Consider the following 24850-nt stretch of genomic DNA (forward strand, 5'->3'; position numbering starts at 1 on the left):
CCCCACAAAAGAAACACCGCTGAAATAACAGAAAATGAAACGCAATTGAGCGCATGGAAGCAGAGATGTGAAACGACACTTTTTCAAAAGGAGGATTAGGAAAGCAAATCATGATCATCATAAGATTGTTTATAAAGCAAAGGTGATTCTCGTCATAAAATTTTTTATTAATATTAAAAAAAGAGGGAGAGAGAGATAAAGATAACGACTTATCAGCATTTTAGACAAAATCCAAAATCAATACACATATCTCAATAATTGTTCCAAAAAAAATTCAAAATTTGAAAGTTTGGAGTCTGAACCAAACAGAGTGGACCAAAGTGTTTGACAGAAGGAAGATTAGGAAAATACATCATGACTCGTCATAAAGAAAAGTCAATACTCATTACTGGAAATTTATAAGGGGTGGCAAGTTGGGTTCAGGGGGGGGAGTTCTTCTCAATGCTAAAGGAAAACATGAAGTTAGCTTTAGCTTTGAATGAGCCCTATATAGTTCATATAACAACCAAGCTGTGGCATTAGTGCTTTACCAAGGGATGAAGCTAATATAGATGAAAGTGAATCAAAAGTCTAGACTCTAAAATGTCATCAGTGATTCAGCTATCATTATCAATCTGATGCATAGACCCTCATGTCCAACTGATGGTAAACCAATAAGGCTTATCAGGCAAATTCAGAAGGAAACCAGCAAATCCAGATCAATAGAATATTAACGCGTGTTAAGGAACTTAATCAACAGGTAGATCAATTGGCCAATATGGCCTCATCCGGATGGTATAGTTCTTAGAAACAAGAATGAGGTAACCTCTTCCAATACCTTAATTAATCAATCTTAGTTAAGACCAAATATTATCATGTGTTAAGGAACTTAATCCACAGGCAGATCAATTGGCTAATATGGCCTCATCTGGATGGTATAGTTCTTAGAAACAAGAATGAGGTAACCTCTTCCAATACCTTAATTAATCAATCTTAGTTATGACCAAACATTGCATGCAAGGCACAAGTGGGATTCAAGGTTCCAGAGCAGATTAAATATGGGATATCAGCATTCGAGGTTCATGGTTCCTACAGTACTTTCAAACATATGCAGTTTACTGTTGTTGTGAGTATATCAAATGCAAAGTGACATGGTCACAGATGCAAATGGGATAACGGTGCAGGATCGTGAGGTCACCAGTTTATTTGATGGTGGGTCTCGATGTTCCTGTTCTGGTTTGTAGTGAGTAGAGTTCTGACCAGCTAGGTTCTGTCTTTCTGGGTTATGAGGCTTATCTCTTGTATTGTGCCATCCCTTCAGCTTTGAATTTGAGATCCTGGTGCCTGGTGTTCTTGGATAAGGGAGTCTCTCTGGTGGAGGGTGAGTTTTGGCTTCATGATTCTAAACACCCTCCTAGTCTCTATGAAGATCCTCGGGAAATTCTCTTCATTGTGTCAAACACAAAATCCAAATCAATACATAACTTTGAATCTCACTACTTATATCCAAAATTTATCTACAAAACTTGAATGTCTGGAGACTTAAACAAACTCAAAATTTCTTCACTGAATTACTATGTTTTAGTTAAAAATGAGCTTTGAAGCAGTACCACAAAAGGTTTTCATTGTACCCTGTAACAATGGTGTAAAGCCTAAAAACTATCTGATCTACATGAAAATGGGATTCCAACAAATATAAAGTAATCGAATTTTGAAAAATTTAACATAAAGCATTGTAAAGAATTGAGAAAATTATTCCTAATTAAATAATTTTAACAATCTTCAAAAGCATTGTTCATAAATGGGTATGAAAATTCTTGCATTATACCCACTTTATAACATTATACCTGGTACATAGCACCAAATCTTAGAAATATTTTTTACATTAATTTACTCCTACAATGAAGCTCTTGACTACTTTGAACTTTGAACAACTAATTGACTTTCACTGTGCAGAGTTGCATTTCGGCCCTGGGTTTCACCAGCACAAAATTTGGAAAAAAAAACCAGTAAATTTTAAATGACTTTGATTAGCTCAATAACACCTACATGACAGAAAGAAGCAACTAGAAATGTGCCCTTTACCATGTCAAAACTACCGAATAATGACAGGTTTTTCAAGTAATAGCCAGAGCAGAAAACAATGGTTTCTTCAGTTGATACCTGCACCTGAAGTGCATCAGAGTTGCTTGCCGGCATCCCGAGGAACAAATAATATTTGCACAGATATGTGATGTCCAAAAAATTCCTTAAGTACTAAATCTGCCAATCAATCGGCATCAAACCTGATCATTCCAGAATTTTGTTTGCTTGTGACAAATGTCTGTCACACAACATCACAATGATTATTTGTTCCCGGTATCCCGAGGAACAAATAATATTTGCACAGATATGTAATGTCCAAAAAATTCTGTTCAAGCACAGATCTAAATCTGCCAATCAATCGGCATCAAACCTGATCGTTCCAGAATTTTGTTTGCTTGTGAAAAATGTCTGTCACACAACATCACAATGATTAAGAGCAAGACAGTAAAAAAGAAATAAGAAAGCATTTATATATGAACATTGAATATACAAGTTAAACAAACTAACCCCCACCATCGAGCCATTGTCTAAAAGATTCCACCCCTTGAAATGTAAAAGAACTATTATTTTCAAGGAATGCAACTAACCTGCACTGGAAGAATCCTCTGTGAGCAGAAAGTCCTGAAGGGTGTGCCGCTTTCAGTATGTGGTGCTTGTTTGTATCAATTATCCTTCATAGAAAGAAAGCACAGAACCAAAAACATAACAGATGTGCTTATGAGTTAAGCACAAAGTGGAGACTGCAAGGACTTCTTCGTGTGCATAAGATGGATAAAAGGCAAACACTACCTTATTTTTTCTTGAGCTGAGTTTCCCCAAAGAATGAAAATAACTCCAGATTTTTTCACAGAAAGGGCACGAATAACAGCATCAGTGAATACTTCCCACCCTCTTTTTGCATGTGAGTTTGCCTGATGTTCCCGCACTAAAGAGAACAGATTTCAGGAGTCAAAAGTTCTAAATGTTAGCAAATATGTTAGAAGCTAAGCCTGACAGTGTCATTAAATCATCTATACAAAATCATATTTTGTATATCCACAATAACATTCAATTAATTTTCTTCCAACATAATGCAAAGACCTCTAAATTGGTGATATAGGCTGCAATTTCAAAATTCATTCTCGACATATAGTCAGAAAAAAGTCAGATATATCATCCAGAAGTTCTTTTTTTCTTTCTCAGAAAAATCCACTATTCAAGGCCAAAATGATTCAATACGAGAAATTCTCTAAAGGAAAGAGACTGGTTATCGAGAAAGGGAGTTGTATTTACACATATAGGGAGGCAGCTGAAACAAAAAGGCATTCTGCAGGATAAAATGGCAGCTAAAAAGCAACATAGAAAGAGAAAATGCAAAAGGTCCTTCCAGTTGTTTAATTGCATATCTTAAACAATCTAACAAGATCATCTAAGTTTGAAACGTGTATTGTATGCTTTTCATCTCATTATATATCATAATCTACTACAGTCTTAAAATAAGCATGAAACATTTCTATACCAGTCTAATATTGCTATCTTCTGTAAAAGAATAGGTTGAAATCACAGGAATGTGGAGGAAAACCATCGCAAGTCCCTGTGAGTAGAGGAGAAGATGACCAAAAATTAATCGGTGCAGCGAGCTATGTAATCCATGGACTTGGAGATGATACATTCTTTGTTTAAGGCATGTATGTGTGTTTTCCTATGCAGATAAACCACTAACATCATCCAACAAAGCTTGAATATAGTATCATTTGCAATGCTTTAGTTGCCTCAGCCATGAGCACTGGCTTCTGAGAGAAACAAACAAATATTTAGATTGAAATATAAAATATCTAGTTCTTTGTAACTCTTATCTAGCTTCTAAGCTCCCAAGACACTTTTGTAACTGACAAATGTCAACATGAATGTTCTTTCACTTGGTTGTCAAAGTGGATGTTGGTCATTGAATTCGATGTCAATCATTGATGTTGATGTTGATATCAGTCACCACCATTGATGTCTCTTAGTCAGTTACTTCTACAATTGACAGGCATTGACATGACTGTTCTTCCAGTTGGTTGCGGAAGTTGAAGTCATTATTGAAGTGGATATCAGTCATTATGGTGGAGCCCAGTTGTCGAGTCAATGTAAATCACCAATGTTAGTGTATCTGATTGTTGATACCTCAACTGATCAATTTATCACCCATCAGGCCACTGCTCCCCCCTTTTAAGGATTATGGCCCTCCATTGTCTTAACCATCAAATATGGGAACTCTTTAAAGTCGGTTTTTAGTAGATCACTTGCCTCATCAAGCTGTTAGTCCTTGCCGCTTAACTTTGCACATTTTGTGTTTGCTTCTTGTTGTCTACTTCTCCTCGACTTGCCATATGGTCCCCTTCTCCAATGGTTTATCAGTCTTTAAAATCTAGTCTGTCATGATTTCTGGTTGATCCTGTTGGAAAATCTAACTATGTTCGGTCTTCAATAATGTACTTGAGTCATCATGTAATGTACATGTCAAAAGAATAAAGAAAATATTTTATTATTATTATTATTGTGACGTATTAAAGCATGTGTTTCATGCTTGGGTCACCATGTTTTAGGTCAAAGTCCCAAAATTATTCTGAGTCTATAAAATTATTGTACATTTAAAGAGACCCTTCTTGGGCTTTTGAATCGTGTAAGAAGGTTAAGTATTGAGTCAAATACGAATTATGGAACCTCCACACCATGTCGGCCTAAGGGAAGGTCAAGTCGGCCTGAGACCCTATTCGACCCCACAAGAAGCCCCATAAAAGGAGGACATCGAATTCATTTGGAGCATCACTACTCATCAAGTTCGAATTCTATCTACTGGGCAGAAGTGCGAAAAGCTCTTGTTGCTGGGCAGAAGTGTGAAGTTCTCTTGTTGCTGGGAAAATCTGTTGCCGGGAAGCTGAAGTGAATGCAAGTTTGGGTGAGTCTAAGGAGACAAGGAAAATCGAAATTTTGGTGGGGGTCTCTCTCTCTTTCGTGCTCTGGATTAGGAGATCGAAGTCTTCCAAGTTGAACTATTGTCGGACGTTGTTAGTTGGTGCATAGTCGAAGTTGTTGGGAAGAGGTCAAACTTCTAGACGCTGACTTGGTGTGGAGGGAAGGTCTAGTCTTGGTCTAGGGTGAAGAGTCTCAAAAAATACTATTGAAAGGAAGAATTACTTTGACTGGGTTTTCCCCTCGAAGGGGGTTTTGCCCTGGCATGTGCCTACATCTTGTGTTCATTGTTTTATGCAATACTGCTTTTGGTAATTGCTTGATGAACTAAAGAAAAAAGACATAAAGAATCGTAATAATAAGAAACATCACAAGTAATTATCAAGATCAAGAAAATCTTTACTGCCTTTTTGATTTTCCAACGTGGTGTCAAAGCTTTGGTGAAGAAAGAAGAAAAAGGCAGATCCATTCATAGGCACTATCTCAGGGAAAGAGTATTATATTCAAGGAAGATGCCTAACTCAATCAAGGGTGAGAACAAACTTGAAGGAGCATCTAACTTCAGATCTTGGAAGAAGAGGATTGACCTAATCCTTGAGAATAACAAGGTGTTGGATTTGGTAAAAGGAAATGTAAAGAAGCCTACAAAAGAAGCCAGTGATGCTGACAAAGCAAAACTCTGGGATATAGAATTGGCGGCTATGACTCTGATGGTGGAAGGGAAAAAAGACAATCTTGTCCCATTCATAGCTAACATCGAGATGTATGAAGCCTTGTCGAAGTTGTTTACTATTAAGAATATTGTTCAAGTAGCAAGTCTGAAGAATGAGCTAAGAACTAGAAGATCATACTGTGGCAACCTTCTTTGTGGAGATAACTTGACTCAAGGATGATCCCTTGGCCATTAATGAGATTGTTTCGAACAAAGAACTTGTCATCACTGCTCTATTAAGATTGCCACCCTCGTGGGGTGCATTTGCAACAAGTCTCAACAGTTGGAGGAAGCCCCCAACAACTCCCAAAGATAAGTATCTCATGTCTTTTCAGTTTTGGATTCATGTACTCATTTAGTTTTGATTATATTAAATACTAATCACCTTTCTCCCTCTGTTGTCTTGACAAGGGAAAACATATAAAAGGAGGAGGATCTCTCAAGACAAGGGAAAACATATGAAAGGTGGGGGATCTCTCAAGACAAGGGAAAACATCTGAAAGAAGGGGGATCTCTCAAGACAAGGTTAGTCAAGAAACAAAGGTATGCTTTGAATACATTGTTTCAAAGGATTATTCATTTGATGTCTATTACTAACTTTGCTATGACTAGCTATACTTTAAAAATTGGCAACTAGGGCAAACTCCATATGGGTCACCTTATTTATGATAGCTGATATTTTTCTTGGATTCCTCTCTCCGAGAGGTGTAGGATTGGTCTAAAGATCATCCGATTTCGTCATGTAAAAATGAAGATATGAATTTATTTGTATTATTGGCAAATTGTCAAGGTCGGCCAGCAATCAAAACAGGGATTTTTACCCCAATTCATCATCAACATTGCATATAAAAAGAGGAGACCTCAAGGCATCATTTCATCATCTCATCTCATCACATCTCTCTATCCTCACTTGATTGGGTACGCATATCTCACAGCTTTCTCTCATACGTGCGAAGGAAGGAGGATGTTTTCTGTTTTGAATGTTTGACTGCGTTTTTCTGGAGCTGCATTGACCAGCGTTGACCTCTCTTTGACTGCATTTTGGGTGAGGCATCTTTTCCTTGGCAGGCCGCAGATTTGGGCACGAAAACCAAGGTGATCTGACCTCTAGTTTGACCAGCATTGACTGCACTAGTTGCTGTCTGCAGTTTGACTTCAGTTGACCAAACTTTGACTGAGTTTTTTCGAACTGTTTTGGACTGTTTGGGTTTGTTGTTGGAGGCCAAAGTTGACTGGGTTTGACCAAGCCGCTTGAAGGAAGAATTCTGCCCTGTTTGACCAACGTTGACTTTTCTGGTTAGGGATTTACTGCTGCTGTCATAAATTATCAGATTTGTAAATTTGTACTATCTCTCTCTACTGAACTATTGAAGAATATATGAAGAATTGATCAAGGGTTCCCCCACATTGGGGTTTGTCCCTGGCTGATGCCACATCTTGTGTCCTCTTGTCTTAGCTTGTCTTCTACTGTTTATGTTTATGTTCTATCTATGTTTTACTATCATGCCGATGTGATTGCTAAACTGGATATTAATATTGGGCTAATAAAGAAATTGAAGTAAATTGCTCTTAACAATAGAACATACCAAAAATTAACATGGTATCAGAGGTGAGGTGAAGACAAAGCCCAAATAAGAGTTAAAGAGCAACACCGAAGACAGTTGGACAAGGACAAATGGCTCAATGGGTTCCACATCCCACTTCTTGGTTGAAGACAAGCTCCGTGAAAAGTCTGACTATCATGGATGGAGGATGTCTCTCGATCTAACCTTAGAAGAACAAGAAGTGTTGGATTATGTGAGGGGTAAAATCCCTTAGCCTCCCTTAAATGCATCAGCTGCTACAAAGAACAAGTATAACAAGGCTGAAGTCAAAGCGAAGAAGATTATCAGAGATTCCATTGACAAGCGTCTGGTGGCCTGCATCTTCGACCTAAACACCTCCAAGGAGATCTACGACAAGTTGGTCAGCATGTTCAAGAGTGATGCAAATCAAATTTTATTTCTCAAAAATAAGTTGAAGGATATTAAGAAGGGCAAGAGCAAGGATATTCAATCCTACTTCTTAAGGATCACTGAGATCAAGAATGATCTACTTTCGATTGGAGAGGTCATTCCTAACAGGGAACTTACTATCACTACCCTTGGAAGACTCCCACCCGCTTGGTATATATTTAGAACCACTATTCTCAATAATGATCGAATTCCAGGGTTTGAAGAATTGATGTCGAGATGCATTCAAGAAGAAACAAGAATGGTGGAGCAAGAAATGCCTTCCAATAGAGGAAACCCCACTGCTTTCTCCGCTCATGCCAAAAGGGGAAATAATGCAGGGTCTAAAGGTCATTTCAATGGAAAGCCCAGATCTAGGGGTGGAAGGAAGGGCAGGTGCTTTGTTTGCAATAAGTTTGGGGTCACTATGCAAGGGAGTGTCCAAATAGAAGGGACACATCACATGATAATGATCACAACCATTCCAAGGGCAATTTCAACAACAACAATCAAAGGAATAGCAGGTTCAATGGCAAAGGAAAAAGGAATGCGGGACATCAAGGAAATGGTCAACCCTCCAAGAAAGCAAGGAACTCCAGGTATGAAGAATCTAATGTTAACAATAAACAAAAGGAATACTATCTTATATCAGCCCTCTCCACTACCTCTCCTCCAGACTCTTTGGGGAATTGGCTAATTGATAGTGTGCCTCAAGGCACTTCACTAGATACAAGGAAGCTCTCTCTTATCTGATAGAGAAGGAGACAAACATGGAGATTATTCTTGGAGACGATGCCACTTATCCCATGAAGGGAATATGGAATGTTAGCCTTCAATTGAATCAAGGTAACACGATACAACGAGTTCTATATGTACCTAATCTCAGGAAGAACCTGGTGTCCATTTCGGCAATGGAAGACAAAGGATACAAGGTGGCATTCATTGATGGAAAGGTACGTATTTGGAAAAGGAATGTTAAAGATGCTTTTACTCTTGGGTTCTGGGTTGACACTTTGTATCAAGTTGGAGGAAGTCCATTGGGAGCCATGTTTTGCGACATGTCTCTTCAATCCAAGCTATGGCACCGGAGGTTTGCCCATCTTCATTATAAGGCTCTACCTGATGTGAGACAAATGGTGACAGGGATGCTCGAATTCAAAGTAGAGCATGAAGGTGTATATCTGGGATGTGCCAAAGGAAAACTTAGAAGGGGACCATTCCCCTCAAGTAATAGCAAGACCACAGATATATTGTAGTTGATCCACTTTGACATATCTGGTATGATGCCTGTAAACTCTTTGGGAGGATACTTGTATTATCTCACCTTTACAGATGATTATTCTCGCAAGACTTGGATCTACTACTTGAAAAAGAAGGATGAAGTGTTCACCTGGTTCTATCACTTCAAAGCCATGATCGAAAATCAATCCGAGAAAAGAATCAAGATATTGAGGACTGATAATGGGACCGAGTATGAATCCAATGAATTCCATGATTATTGCAGAGAAGCTGACATTAAGAGGGAGACTACAACACCATACACTCCCGAGCAAAATGGTGTTACTAAAAAGAAGAATCGTACTATTATAGAAGTTGTGCATGCCATGCTTCATGATCAAGGGCTTCCAAAGTTTCTATGGGCCGAAGCTGCGAATACCGCCATGTATGTTCAAAACTGATGCCCTCATCAAGCATTCACTGGTAAGAAACCCGATGTCTCCCATTTTAGAATTTTTGGAAGTCTCGTATATTTTCATGTGCCGAAAGAGAAGAGAAGCAAATTGGGTGCATCTACAAAGAAAGGAATCTTTGTGGGCTATAACGAAAATTCTAAGGGCTATAGAATTTATGTGGTTGGTCAAAGGAAAGTTGAGATAAGTCATGATGTCACTTTTGATGAAGATATGGCCCTCAGCAAGATCAGCAACCTTCCTATTCCAAGAAAGGGCAAAGAAGTTGTCATCAGAAAACAGGGTGAAAAAGAGGACGAGACAATGTCGGATGTTGATGAACCTATGGATCCTATTGATCCTCCTCCCCAAGAGCCCTCCTCCTCCAAGAGGAGACCCTCATGGCTTAGGGAGACTCTCGAAGATGCCGAGAGACATATTACACCAAGGGGGACTTTCTGTGAGAGCAAGAAACCGAACAAGTATCAAAGATACTTGACCGTCATGAGCACTATCATACAAAATAAACCTTCATCATTTGAAGAAGTTGTGAAGCAACAAGTATGGAAGATGTTATGAATGAAGAGTACGAGTCTATTATAAAGAATGATGTCTGGGATGTGGTTACTAGACCCCAGGACAAATCGGTTGTCACCTCTAAGTGGCTCTACAAAATCAAGCATGGAGCTGATGGAAGTGTAGTAAAGTTCAAAGCTCGCTTTGTTGCCCAAGGCTTCTCTCAAAAGGAAGGTGTAGATTACGATTAGATATTTGCACCTATTGCCCGATACACCACCATCCGCTCGATCATAGCCCTTGCTGCCTTGCAAGGATGGAACCTACATCAAATGGATGTCAATACCGCTTTCTTGCATGGTTCGATCAAAGAGGAAGTCGATGTGGAACACCTCGAGAGGTTTGAGGTTCATGACCGGGAATCTCATGTATGCAGGTTGAAGAAATCTCTCTATGGCTTGAAGCAAGCACCCCGAGCTTGGTATGAGAGGATTGATAGCTATCTGATGAAGGTGAAATTCACTAGAAGTGAAGCCAATCCGAACCTTTACTTTAAGGTTGAAGATGATAAACCTCTCATACTGGTACTTTATGTGGACAACCTCTTTCTAACAGGTGTAGACCCTCTCATTCACAAATGTAAGAGGCAGTTGGCTTCTGAAGAACAGCTGGCCTGGTTGTTACCGAGCCAATCATTGACTCGGTCGACTCGGTAACAACTCGGCCGACTTGGTAATGACTCGGCCAGCTCGGTAACAACTCAATCGGCTCGGCTCTTTGACAAAAATCCTGAAGCACATTTGTCAAAAGTTGTTCCGCCTCCTACATATCAATTATTGGGTTGTTGTTTATTGCATATTTATAGCCCTAAAGTAATCTATCACTGTGAGAAAGTTTTGAAAATTACAAGGCTGAAGTATGGTTATCCTAGTGGCATGAATTAGAAAACTGAAACAATGCATTGAGCCATACAATGTTTTTAAAAAAGCAAACGTTTTGGCAATGGACTAATTAATACATATTTACCTCTGATTGTTCTGGAGCTTGACCAAAATTAAATAAAGGGTTTCGAGACTTCATTAGGGGCAGAGAATTGGTATTATTTGAAAGAATAACTTCGACGAAAATCACATGTAGACAGACATTTGTCGACGCGTTTCGAACCAACTAGTGTTGTTCATCGTCAGAACAAGTTGAAGAAACAGATCCAGCTTAGCATGATAAATAGTCTAAGCAGAGTCTCCAACGGCTAAATTGACTAACGGCTAGTTTTGACCTTAGGACCCAGGTCAACTTATTATTTATTAATTTAATATTATTATTAATTTTATTATTATTATTATTATTTAAGTTAAATTAGGTAAAAATGGTTGGTTTTTAAAAAAGGAATTTATTTATTTATTTAAATTAAAATTAGTATATATATATAAAAAAGGAATTTATTTATTTATTTAAATTAAAATTAGTATATATATATATATATATATATATATATAATATATTAGGTTATTAAGATAAAAGTTAGGATTAATAATTTCAATGGTTAGTTTGAAAGGTAATCTATTTATTTATTCAAATTATTTAATAATCATTATTGATACTATATATATATATATATATATATATATATATATTAATTAAAATCATAATATTAGGTTGTTAAGTGACGAGTATTTTATTCAATAATAATTTAATGGTTAGTTTATTTTTATTATTATTATTTATGGAAAAATTAAAATAATTTTAAAGGTAGGTTAAAGAAGTAATTTATTTATTTATTTATTATAATATATATATATATATATTTAATTAAAGTTATAATATTAGGTTATTAAGATAAAAGTTAGGGTTAATAAGTAAAATAATTTTACTGGTTAGATTAAAAAGATAATTTATTTATTTATTTAAATTATTTAATAATTATTCTTATTATTATATATAAATTAATCCTAATATTAGGTTGAGAATAATAATTGTTAATGGTTAGTTTAAAAAAAGTAATTTCATAATATATTATTAAATTATTTATTTAATTGAACACTTGGATCTCCCATGTCTTAGGTCGGCCGCATGTTCACTCCATCCATCAAAGGATTTGCGAGCATGCGGCCGACCTAAGACATGGGAGATCCAAGTCTTCAGCATTAGCTAAGCATATGTGGAAAAGACCAAGCATCAGGTGTGGATTGAGGAGGCCAAGGTTGTTGCCAAAGTTGCTCAGTTCCACCATCGTAAATTGAGGGAAGCTATTGAGATTGAGAAGAGGCCGAGCAATCTCAATAGAGATGATGGTTGGAAAATCAGTAGGTGCTGGATTCCATCACTCTCTTCTTAGTCAGTTTTTCTGCCCCCTCCTTGTCTTTTGTGCTCTTTTTATATATATAGAATTTTTATTATTATTATTATTCTCTCTCATTTTATTTTTTTTAACATCCTAATATTCGAGGATGAAAACCACTTCCTCTTAGAGTGCCCCGCGTACAACCACATTAGATCTCAATTTCACAATCTTTGTAACAATACTGACCTTCCTAGTCTTTTACAATGTCAAAATTATAGTGAGCTTGGGAGGCTTCTCTCCAAGCTTTTTGAGCATAGGAATAAAATCTTAAATCAAAATAAATAATTTGTTTATTTAGGTCCGATAGATCATTGTTTGGTCTCAGCGGACGTTAACCACCACCATCATCATCATCATCATCATTATAATATATATGATATTAACAATATTTAATAAATAATTTAATTAAATAAATAAATTACCTTTTTAAACTAACCATAGATTAATTTATTTATTTTATCCTAACCTTAAAAATATATATATATTTTGATTATTAATAAATAAATTATGAAATTACTTTTTTAAAACTAACCATTAACCATTATTATTCTCAACCTAATATTAGGATTAATTTATATATATATATATATATATATATATATATATAAATAATTTAAATAAATAAATAAATTATCTTTTTAATTTAACCAGTAAAATTATTTTACTTATTAATCCTAACTTTTATCTTAATAACCTAATATTATAACTTTAATTAAAAAAAATATATATATATATATATATATATATAATTTAAATAAATAAATAAATAAATTACTTCTTTAACCTACCTTTAAAATTATTTTAATTTTTCCATAAATAATAATAATAAAAATAAACTAACCATTAAATTATTATTGAATAAAATACTCGTCACTTAACAACCTAATATTATGATTTTAATTAAAATATATATATATATATATATATATATATAATATCAATAATTATTAAATAATTTGAATAAATAAATAGATTACCTTTCAAACTAACCATTGAAATTATTAATCCTAACTTTTATCTTAATAACCTAATATTATAATTATATATATATATATATATATATACTAATTTTAATTTAAATAAATTCCTTTTTTAAAAACCAACCATTTTTACCTAATTTAACTTATTTCCAAAAAAAAAAATAATAATAATAATATTAATAAATAATTTATTATTTATTTATTTAATTGAAGACTTGGATCTCCCATGTCTTAGGTCGGCCGCATGTTCGCTCCATCCATCAAAGGATCTGCGAACATGCGGCCGACCTAAGACATGGGAGATCCAAGTCTTCAACATTAGCGGAGCATGTGGAAAAGACCAAGCATCAAGTGTGGATTGAGGAGGCCAAGGTTGTTGCCAAAGTTGCTCAGTTCCACCATCGTAAATTGAGGGAAGCTATTGAGATTGAGAAGAGGCCGAGCAATCTCAATAGAGATGATGGTTGGAAAATCAGTAGGTGCTGGATTCCAGCACTCTCTTCTTAGTCGGTTTTTCTGCCCCCTCCTTGTTTTTTGTGCTCTTTTTATATATATAGAATTTTTATTATTATTATTATTCTCTCTCATTTTTTTTTAACATCCTAATATTATAATATATATAATATTAACAATATTTAATAAATAATTTAATTGAATAAATAAATTACCTTTTTAAACTAACCATAGATTAATTTATTTATTTTATCCTAACCTTAAAAAAAATTATATATATATATATATATTTGATTATTAATAAATAAATTATGAATTTCTTTTTTAAAACTAACCATTAACAATTATTATTCTCAACCTAATATTAGGATTAATTTATATATATATATAATAATTATTAAATAATTTAAATAAATAAATAAATTATCTTTTTAATTTAACCAGTAAAATTATTTTACTTATTAATCCTAACTTTTATCTTAATAACCTAATATTATAACTTTAATTAAATATATATATATATATATATATATATAATTTAAATAAATAAATAAATTACTTCTTTAACCTAACTTTAAAATTATTTTAATTCTTCCATAAATAATAATAATAAAAATAAACTAACCATTAAATTATTATTGAATAAAATAATCGTCACTTAACAACCTAATATTATGATTTTAATTAAAATATATATATATAATATCAATAATAATTATGAAATAATTTGAATAAATAAATAGATTACCTTTCAAACTAACCATTGAAATTATTAATCCTAACTTTTATCTTAATAGCCTAATATTATAATTTTATATATATATATATATGCTAATTTTAATTTAAATAAATTCCTTTTTTAAAAACCAACCATTTTTACCTAATTTAACTTATTTCCAAAAAAAAAAATTAATAATAATAATAATAATATTAAATTAATAAATAATAAGTTGACCTGGGTCCTAAGGTCAAAACTAGCCGTTAGTCAATTTAGCCGTTGAAGACTCTGCTCAGACTATTTATCATGCTAAGCTGGATCTGTTTCTTCAACTTGTCCTGACGATGAACCACACTAGTTGGTTCGAAACGCGTCGACAAATGTCTGTCTACATGTGATTTTCGTCGAAGTTATTCTTTCAAATATTATGGATCACAGAAGCCTCAATTCAACAATTGGTATTATTGTTGTTGTAGTCTAGTGATTGTCGTTAGGCTGAGGCAGAATAGAATCCTGGCATTGGTGGCTAAGTATGAACTTTGTATTGGACATTGCACTGGGTGCCATTTTGATATAATGGAGATATTCATGAGCCTACTTTGATCATATGTTGTCTTCTCTCTATATTCTAAAGCTTTGTGTTTGGAAACATGAATGAAAATCTTTAAAATTATGTTTTTTATAAATAAATAAAATATTTAATGTATTTTTTACAACGACCGAGTCATTGAAATCAAACCAGCCGAGTCGATATCGAGTCGGAGTTGGAGTCGGAGTCGACCCTCGGCCATTTCTGAGTCGAAGTCGGAGTTTTAAAACATTGCTTCCTAGGGTTGGAGGTCTAGCAAAAGTAAGGAGAAATTTTCCCATCTCAAGGAAAATATGTTGTGAAGATATTGGAAAGATTTGGGATGGTGGACTGCAAACCTGTGACTACCTCGATGGAACTTAACTTCAAGAAGTTATGTGGTAGTGCTGTCAGACCTGAATTGGGAAACGCCTCTAAGTATCGTCAACTCATAGGAGCACTTATGTTCTTGGTGAACTCCCGTCCGGATATATGTTTTGCAGTTAATATGTTGAGCCAATATATGGTTAAACCTCATCATATACATTGGATTGGTGCCACGAATCTTCTGAGATATCTTCGAGGCACAATCACTCATGGACTGAGATACATTGCCGGGGATGTAAGACTGCATGGTTATTCAGATGTTGATTGGGTCGACAGTGTGGTGGATCGCAAGAGCACTTCTAGGTGTTGTTTCTCTTTGGGTTCTGCTTCGATATCCTAGATGAGAAGGAAGCAAAAGTCAGTTGCCTTGAGCACCGCTGAGGCCAAATACATCGCTGCAAGTATGGCCTCCTGTGAAGCTGTCTGGTTGAGGAAGCTCTTCAGTGAGTTATTTGGACATGTGTTGGATACCACCGTGATCCTCTCCGACAACCAGAGTGGGATTTGATTATCAAAGAATCTCGTATTTCATGATCGCTCCAAGCACATAGATATCAGGTACCACTTTATCCGGGATATGGTACAATGAGGAGCAATAAGGCTCCATCACATTGGGACTGATGAGCAAGTCGCCGACACTCTGACAAAGCCCCTGGTAAAGGTCAAATTCTTGACTTTCCGAGAACGACTATGAGTAGTGGAGAGACCCTCTTCTGAGGGTTCTGTATGATATGGACATTGAGCTCTGGGAGACCGGGGGGCTTGGGGTACTTCTTGGAGCGATGAGCAACCATAGGGTGAGTGGTTCAACATTCCCCTAGTGGTTTGTTGTGTACAAGGTGAGTGGTTCAGCCTTCCCTGTGATACCCTGTGTCAACATGTAGGCAGAATGAGTGGTTCATCCTTCTCCTGCTGAGACATCCTACCCATGCAGTCTGGGACTCATGGGAAGTACCTCGCATCTGGCCAATGAGTAGGGAAATGAGGATAGGGGCCATAGTACTACCGATGGACGCATCGTGTACTACCGTAATCCCTATGCAAGGATGATATTGATCTGGGATCAATTGGAACTAACTTCGGGTCAGTAAGAGTGGTATGACACACTCTCTTTTGATTGGAACTGACTTCGGGTCAGTAAGAGTGGTATGAGACACTCTCTTTTATCTGGGACTGACTTCGGGTCAATAGAGAATGGTATGATACATTCTCGATCACTTCTTCTTCTTCATAATTCAACATAGTAGAGCGGTGCAAAGCAGTGCATTGATGGCAGAGATAGTACCCACTGGCAGATGGATTAGCAGATGGAGTTCTCCCTAGTTGAGAGGGAGTGTTGAAATTGGCAACTAGGGCCAAACTCCATATCGATCACCTTATTTATGACAACTGATATTTTTCTTGGACTCCTCTCTCCGAGAGGTGTAGGATTGATCTAAAGATCATCCGATTTCGACATGTAAAAATGAAGATATGAATTTATTTGTATTATTGACAAATTGTCAAGGTCAACCAGCAATCAAAACATGCATTTTTACCCCCGGTCCATCCTCAACGTTGTATATAAAAGGAGGAGACCTCAAGGCATTATTTCATCATCTCATCTCATGACATCTCTCTCTCCTCACTTGATTGGGTACGCATATCTGGTAGCTTTCTCTCACACATGCGAAGGAAGGAAGACGTTTTCTGTTTTGACTGCGTTGACCAATATTGACCGAATTTCTGGCGTTGCATTTTGGGCTACATTGACCTCCCTTTGACTGCACTTTGGGTGAGGCATCTTCTCCTTGGTAAGCCGCATATTTGGGCATGAAAATTGAGGTGATCTGACCTCTGGTTTGACCAACGTTGACTACTCTAGTTGCTAGCTGCAGTTTAACTTCAGTTGACCAGAGTTTGACTGAGTTTTTTCGAACTGTTTTGCACTGTTTGGGTTTGTTGTTGGAGGCCGAAGTTGACTGGGTTTGACCAAGCTGCTTGAAGGAAGGATTCTGCCCTATTTGACCAGCGTTGACTTTTCTGGTTAGGGCTTTACTGCAGCTGTCATAAATTATCAGATTTGTAAATTTGCACTATCTCCCTCTGTTGAACTATTGAAGAATATATGAAGAATTGATCAAGGGTTCCCCACATTGGGGTTTGTCCCTGGCTGGTGCCACATCTTGTGTCCTCTTGTCTTGGCTTGTCTTCTATTTTTTATGTTTATGTTATATCTGCATTTTACTATCATGTTGATGTGATTGTTAAACTGGATATTGATATTGGGCTAATAAAGAAATTGAAGTAAATTGCTCTTAAGCATAGAACATACCAAAAATTAACATATATTTAATCCTAGTGATTCTTGTTTGGGTGATTCATCTCTTGATAAATCTACCCACCCCACTCATATAATTGATAGACTATGTAGAACCCTAGACAAGTTCTAGAAAACCCTAACCGACGGGTATGCTATTGTGAATGTCTGAAATCCTAAAAGCTAATTAGGGATATTGTGAAATGCTAGTTGGAAATTTTATTGATGATGTCATGTTTAGTATTTTGGTATGATCGAAAATCCTAACTTGTTAGGGTTGAGTGATAAGGTCTAAAATCCCAAAACCTTTGAAGTTTTGGTAATATAGGGTTTGTTATGTTTCTACCTTGGAACCCTAGCACATTAAGGTTTGGTGGAATGTGTGTTCTACATTGGAACCCTAGCTCATTAGGGTTTAGTGGAATGTGTGAGCAAGACCCTTACATTGTCTAAGAAATGGCTTTCTTGGTAAGAATGTGTTTGTTGGATCAAACCCTAGTATAATCAAAATCATTGTGTGTCTATCTCTTATTTGATATTGTTGTGAAGTTGGGTTTGATAAATACATGATATGAAATGTATTTTTCATGATGATAAAATCCAAGCATATATGTAGATATGTCCTTTTGGTTGAAGTCCTAGGTTGATCTAGGTCAAATGTATTTATGGACATATGATATGCTTATGTATGGTTAGAATTCCTAGATATGAGTGTTGACCTAGTCATTGATGGTCATGTGTCTTAGGATTTAATAAAAGTCCTTGCCTGAAATTCTAAGATGATGACCTCTGGAATTCTGGGGTTTTGGAGTTAAACCTTAGTCAAAGTAAAATCTCTAGAATATGTTGATTTGAGATTTGTATAAGATTATTCAATTTGTGAAAATGGAACTCTAGGGTTTTGGAATTGAACCATAGTCGAAGTAGAAATCTCTGATGAATGTTGACTATATGATTTGTGAAGAAATTGTTGAAATTTTGAATTTTTGGTTGAGTATGATGATTACTCGGAAATCTAGGGTTTGCAAATTAATCCTAGTAGTAGTTGGTCATGTTAGTGACTGATTGATGGTTGATTGAAAAAACTAGGGGTTTGGAACTAACCCTAGTGAAAGTTGGTCAGGTTAACAACTAAGCTGTGATTGACTTTGATTGATTCTTTTGTATGAAATCTAGGATTTGTAGAATCCCTAGTGAGAAGTATGACATATGTATTTTGAAAGAATGATAGATGTTTTGTAGATCTATATGTATTTTGAATTGCTTCTAGGGTTTTCTGTATGTTGTGGTAAGGTATGACATACCTCTGGAAGACACATTGAAACCCTAGATGGAATGAATGTTTTATGTAGTCTAGGGTGTATAAAGTCCCTAGCAAGATGTTGAAGAGTATATATTTATGGGTATCTGATATGAATAAAGTTTAAATGCTTCCGTGTTTTTGATATGGCTAACATCATGCTTCTATAGATTTGGTTGTACTTGCTATCTAAGCTATGCAGGTGCACAATCTTCAACTTGGTGAAGATGCTCGATGTGACAAGCATGATGAGGGTGATAATAACTCTGATAAAATGGCTGGAAGCCACGAAAGATTCTTCGATGACAAAAAGAAGTAGAACTCCCTAAGTTAAGGGGAAGCTCGAATGGAAGGAATCTCCCTAGGATACGAAGATGGTTGAGAATATTCATTATACAGGAATGATTAGATCCTTTTTGTTCAAGAGGGAGTGACAGATATGATTCTCTACTCCATGTGTCATGCACTAGACCAGTACTAACAGCGATAAGTCTTAGTGAGGACCATGAGTAGGAGAAGGAAATTGGAGAATGCATTTTGAGGTGTTGTTGAAAGAAGGAAAGAAAGATCTGATTGAAGAATATGTTGTTGCATATGAAGTAGGAAGAATAATGTATGATTGAGGAATCTTCTGTCAAAGATTCGGTTGATAGTCCTACTATGGAAAGTTGAGAAGCAACATTTGTTGCCTAAAAGACCCCAGAGGTTTGTATTTGATTATGTACTTATGAAAGTATATTATTGATTGGGGTTGTGTTTGTACAGGTGAATCTCTCGAAGGATTTGATAGCATTCTGGATACTAATCAGTTTGATTGGGAGAGAATGGTCATTCTTGATCTGCTGGATCAAGGGGTGTTGAGGCTTTGCAAGTGAAGCATTGCCTGGGGAGACATCAGGCCGGCACTCTGTGTTGATGTCCGGAATCCCGAAATTGAAAAGGTGGTGTTGTTTATTGAGCTCTGTTTTGGATACACACCAGTATGTTTGGGTTGGTGGTTAGCAAGTAAACCTGATGGTACCTAGAGGGGCTGAAAGCTGGCGTCCACCTTAGTCCCACTTGGATAGATTGCCCTGGTCAAGAATCTAGTCCATGGCATTGCAGTGCCTAAACTATTGAATGATTGTTTGGATAGATTGCCCTAGTCAGGAATCTAGTCCATTGTATAAGTACATTATGAATACCTCCCTAGTTAAAAGGGAGTGTTGGAAAATGTAACTATGTCCAGTCTTCAATAATGTACTTGAGTCATCATGTAATGTACTTGTCAAAAGAATAAACAAAAGAATTTTTATTATTATTATTGTGACTTATTAAAGCATGGGTTTCATGCTTGGGTCACCATGTTTTAGGTCAAAATCCCCATTGAGGACTTCTAAGAATTATTCTGAGTCTATAAAATTATTGTACATTTAAAGAGACCCTTCTTGGGCTTTTGAATCATGTAAAAAGGTTAAGTATTGAGTCAAATATGAATTATGGAACCTCGACACCATGTTGGCCTAAGGGAAGATCAAGTCGGCCTAAGACCCTATTTGACCCCACAAGAAGCCTATAAAAGGAAGGACATCAAATTCATTTGGAGCATCACTACTCATCAAGTTCAAATTTTATCTACTAGGCAGAAGTGCAAAAATCTCTTATTGTTGGGCAGAAGTGCAAAGTTCTCTTGTTGCTGGGAAAGTCTATTGTTGGAAAGCCGAAGTGAATGCGAGTTTGGGTGAGTCTAAGGAGACAAGGAAAATTGAAATTTTGGTGGTGGTCTCTCTCTGTTTCGTGCTCTGGATTGGGAGATCGAAGTCTTCCAAGTTGAACTGCTGCCAGAAGTTGTTAGTTGTTGCAAGTTGTTGGGAAGAGGTCAAACTTCTAGAGGCTAACTTGGTATGGAGGGAAGGTCTAGTCTTGGTCTAGGGTGACGAGTCTCAAAGAATACTATTGAAAGGAAGAATTACTTTGACTAGGTTTTCCCCTCGAAGGGGGTTTTGCCTTGGCATGTGCCTACATATTGTGTTCATTGTTTTATGTATTGTTGCTTTTGGTAATTGCTTGAAGAACTAAAGAAAGAAGATACAAAGAATCATAATAATAAGAAACATCACAAGTAATTATCAAGATCAAGATAATCTTTACTGCCTCTGATTTTCCAACAAATCCAACGATCTTCCTCATATAGCATTGATGGCTCATAGAGCTTGAGCTTATCCATATTAGATACTAGATAGATATCTAAAGTAAAATGGCAAATCTAATTTTATGACATTACTATCAACCTCTTCTCCACAATATTGAATGGCACATATCCAATGTCGCAGCAAGTTTAGAGGGGAGAACAGAAATGAGGAAACAACTTTCATGGACGACTAGAAGGTACCCCCAATATCTAGGGGAAGGGGGCGCAGCAATAGCAAAAAGTGTTTTAAAAAAAAAAAATCTATTTTTTAAAGCAACCTTGGAGATCAAAATAATTGCTTTTTGAGAAAGTGGTAATATTCCTCAATGGAATAGAATAAATGTCCATGAAGCCAGTTGGTCTATGGGACAAAAAACTTCCATCTCATTGCAGCATTCCTCTACAAAAGTACAATAGCTGGAATGTCAAAGCTTCCATCTCATTGCTGCATTGCTATACAAAAGTAAGATTGTAAGAGAGTTGGAATGTGAAACAAGAGATGGTTGCAAGAATGGAGACCACTTAAGGCCCACTTTATTATGAATGTATCTTGCCCGAAAAATCAAAGTTGTTTGAATGTGGAAACTTTTACCTGGCCTCAAAGGTGGGGATGGGCTAGATTGTTTGGTGGGAAGTCATCATATCAACCATTTATTAAAGGGATATGGGTGACAGATTGCCACAAAGAACACAACCCAAGGAGAAGCTGACATAAACAAGTCTCATATGTTAGGGCATAGGGGTAATCAAACTCAACAATGATGTGGGCAGAGATGAAGGGGGGAGGGGTTGCTTGTGCAGGACAAAGATTGGAAAGGTCAAACACCATGTACACATGATCTGCAATGGGGAGGCAACCAAAGACCCTAAAAAGTTATGAATGGATAGGATGAAGAAAAGAGTGCCCAAAACATAGTCAATCACACTAGTACCCCCTTTCTATAGGAAATGAGTAAATTTAACAAAATCTGGAAAACAAGAGATCCCATTTAAGATTTAAAGGTCGTTTGACTCACTCAATTCCAATAATGCCTTCCATATGCAAAAGAAAAATCAAACTATCAGTTGAAGTCCATAATCGGCAAGGTCCAACTCATGAATGTGTAGTTTGTCTTTAGTGATATCATAGACTAGGAACCATCAAGCCCTAATATATAGATTGAAGTCTCCCAAGGTAATCGCGTCCCCAAAGGAAGAGTATTTGAAAAATCTTGTGATAGAGGTCATGGTAGAGATCCTTCTCAACTTGCATGACAAATTCTAAAGAAGTGGAGGAGAAGTGGTAAACAACCACAAATATGACTTAAGAAGGAGATTCTCTCTTGATTCAAAGCCACAATGATCCGGATTGGATTGTCATATTATTTTCCATCCATCTGGATGCTATTAGAGTCAAAAAATTGGAGAAATAAGCTTGCAAGATCATTTTTATTGATGGTCCTAGTTTAGACATTTTGGGGTGAAAAACTTTAGGAGCCATTTTGAGGTTTTAAAAGATCACCATTTTTGTGGTTCTAATATTACTATGGACCTAGATTCCACAATCTGCACACCAATACCTGTCCAACGACACAAGAATTGCCTCAATCAGAATTCGTATGAGGAAGTTATGCCTCCCAAAATTTGAATTATCATGCTTGACCACCATAATACGAGAGGATGCAACATTAGCCCTTGTTACTCATGGAAAATGGGCTAGCCACATGGGGATTGTTGCCACAAAATCTAGCATGCCTAGTGCAAAGCCACACTAGGCAAATCCAGACCTTAGGGCAACAAGAGATTAACTACCATTGTCACCTTAGCGACCTTTCTCCAACTATGGAGGCTTCCCTGTAAATCACCTAAAGGGGGTATTCAATAAGCAAGGTTCAAGGTGATCGATATGGTCTAATGATTGGGATAAAGTACTGATGAAGCCTAGAGAGCCAATGTAATATTCACCAAAGTTCAAGCACTCTATCCTTAGACCAATTAAGTAAATTATAGGGTTGTTATAAGTTAAGGCTATTATAAGCAAGTGTCAAATGGGTTAATGAGCACTCCATACTCCAAGAAGTAACTCCAGGATCATGGACATGCCTCCAAAGTGCCTCCATACCAAGATGTCATCACCATAATGACCTATGTCACCCTCTAAAGGGCAAGAAGGGTGATGTGGCACCAATCTACTCAAGCATTGGGGTCAAAAAGTGATGTACAAGGCCTCCCCTATCATCTTAAGGATAACCATCATCATCCGAGCTTTGGAACAAACAACACCCATCAAACAGTGTCCAGGGAAACCTTGGGGTGTCTTGGGTCCACTAAGCACATCATAAATATATCCAACACCAAGCTTCATGGACTCAGCATTTTAGAGTATGGGGATACCTCAGAGTGTCAAGTGCCATGCAAAAACATCAAGTAGCCCAACACTCTGCTCTAAGTGGGCAACGCTACATCAACAATGTCATGTCCACTTTTTGGAATGTGTAAAATGGCCTCTGTAATGCTACTAACGAGGAGCATAATCGTGTCTCTGAAGGCCTTTGCTATTGCGACAATACCACCTGAAAAAACCTTATACAAAATCAAGTAAAATCACCACTCATTAGGGATGTAAAATTTTCTGTTTTCCCACCCCGGTTTTCAGTTTCTCCTTATTTCTCCCATGTAGTTAAATGCCCATTCCCATAACCATATATTTAACAGACTGAAAGAACAAAGAAAATAAAATAAAATAAAATAAAAAAATATATATATATATATATATTGCTGAGAATACAAATTCTGGAAATTTTTCAGAATGCTGGAAATTGCAGAATTAAAAATCAGCAATCAAAAACAGCCATTAAAACCAATGTTGTTAAAAGCGCGATCGGGATTAAATCGGCGCCGGGAATAAAGCGGAAAAAATCGGCAAAAGCGGGAAAAAAGCGGAAAAAAGCGTTTGGCACAAAAATATTCATTTTTTTTCAATTTTTTTAATATCTAAACCATCTACAACATAAAATAAATACATTGACACATAAATATGATAAAAAAACTAATATATAAGATGTTTAATATCATTTCTAGCGCTAAAATCACACATAACATTGAATCATGTCCTGAATAGTAAGTCCTGAGTCCCAACTCAGCCTCAAAATATCAACAAAAAATATGATAATGTATCTCATCATGTCATAATGTCATATACAATAAAATGAAAGTCTAATCCTATTGATTTCCTCTGCCCCTCTTGCGAGAAAATGGCACAACTTTCTCTTTCCCTCTAGATGTAGAAGTTGGTGCCTGTGCTGGTGGAAATGGCAGTGGAGTCTGACGTGCTCTAGAAGCTGAAGAACTAGTAGTAGCAGCTACAGGAGGCTGAGGTAGACGGAGACCACGTCCTCTACTGGTGGTAGTGGTAGCCCGGGTAGGCGGTGTCACCTCCTCCTCCTGCTCCTGCTCCTCCTCCTCCCCCTCATCCTGCACTAACCAATCATCAGTGGGATCCATGAGAGGCCTCTCGGTCTCAACCCTCCATTCAGCAGTGGTGTCAATCCATCCAATGAGATGGCTTCCGTATCAGGTGTCCTCTCTAGTTGTCTCACCCACAATCGAAGATTGTAGTAGACATAGACCATGTCATTAAGTCTATGGGACTCCAACCTGTACAAAGTTCATGAAATAATAATTAATAATTAATATTATAAAAAAAATATTGTTTAAAACTTTAATGAATTCAAAAATTTATTTGGAAATTTGCAATATTTTAAATGT

General features: G+C 36.4%; 1 protein-coding gene across 1 annotated transcript in view; it reads right to left on the reverse strand.

Moving 5' to 3' along the window:
* Window positions 1-1989: 1989 nt before the first annotated feature.
* LOC149203313 (uncharacterized) overlaps window positions 1990-24850 on the reverse strand; it is an 80531-nt gene continuing 57670 nt past the window's right edge. Inside the window, exons 6-8 of the mRNA XM_089403388.1 lie at window positions 2854-2989; window positions 2652-2735; window positions 1990-2472 (exon numbers count right to left, since the gene is read on the reverse strand). Of these exons, the coding sequence (XP_089259514.1) occupies window positions 2406-2472; window positions 2652-2735; window positions 2854-2989 (287 nt within the window). The 3' untranslated portion in view covers window positions 1990-2405. The remainder of the gene's footprint in view (window positions 2473-2651; window positions 2736-2853; window positions 2990-24850) is intronic.

The sequence above is a fragment of the Pinus tabuliformis genome, chromosome 2_1 (genome assembly GCF_031772625.1).
Source record: "Pinus tabuliformis cultivar Carrire ecotype Pingquan chromosome 2_1, CPIR1, whole genome shotgun sequence".
Classification (NCBI taxonomy): domain Eukaryota; kingdom Viridiplantae; phylum Streptophyta; class Pinopsida; order Pinales; family Pinaceae; genus Pinus; species Pinus tabuliformis.